Source organism: Aptenodytes forsteri, unplaced genomic scaffold, assembly GCF_000699145.1.
Source record: "Aptenodytes forsteri isolate BGI_AS27 unplaced genomic scaffold, ASM69914v1 Scaffold25, whole genome shotgun sequence".
Taxonomy (NCBI): domain Eukaryota; kingdom Metazoa; phylum Chordata; class Aves; order Sphenisciformes; family Spheniscidae; genus Aptenodytes; species Aptenodytes forsteri.
In genome coordinates, this window is record NW_008796180.1 from 13,980 (window position 1) to 14,465 (window position 486).

At 69.8% G+C, this 486-nt stretch overlaps 1 protein-coding gene across 1 annotated transcript in view; it reads right to left on the minus strand.

Moving 5' to 3' along the window:
- SCRN2 (secernin 2) overlaps window positions 1-368 on the minus strand; it is a 4,464-nt gene extending 4,096 nt beyond the window's left edge. The window contains exon 1 of the mRNA XM_009287776.1: window positions 210-368. Coding sequence (XP_009286051.1) covers window positions 210-368 — 159 coding nt within the window. The remainder of the gene's footprint in view (window positions 1-209) is intronic.
- Window positions 369-486: the final 118 nt, after the last annotated feature.

The following is a 486-nucleotide window of genomic DNA, read 5'->3' on the forward strand; positions in this document are numbered from 1 at the left end:
CATCGCCCCGGGACCCCCTGCTCGGTGGTTCCTTCTCCAGCCCACCCTTGGGGTCCCCCCGGCGCAGCCCCCCTAAACCTGCCCCGGCAGCTGCAGCATGGGAGACCCCACCACGCCGGAGTCCCCGGCCGCTGACAGAGCCAGGCTCGGCTACCAAAATCCAACGAGCCACCGGCTTAACGCCGCAGCACCCTGTGGAGGGTCCTGACCTCCCCCCCCCGGGGTCCCCTCGAGACATGAAATCCCATCCGGGGGCACCGAGGGGGAATTTTGTGCCGGAAAATGCAAATGCCGGAGTCGGGGACGTCCTTCGAGAGCTGCGGGCAGCCCAGGTCACCCGAGTCCTGCGGAGGGACGGTGGCGGCCATGCCGGGGCTGGGGACGCGTCCCCGTGGACGCCCCCAGCGAGACTTCACCTCATGCTAGCGAGACTTTGCTGGGTTTCTCCAGCCCCCAGCCCCGCAGCGGGGCTGCCATCGGCTCGGC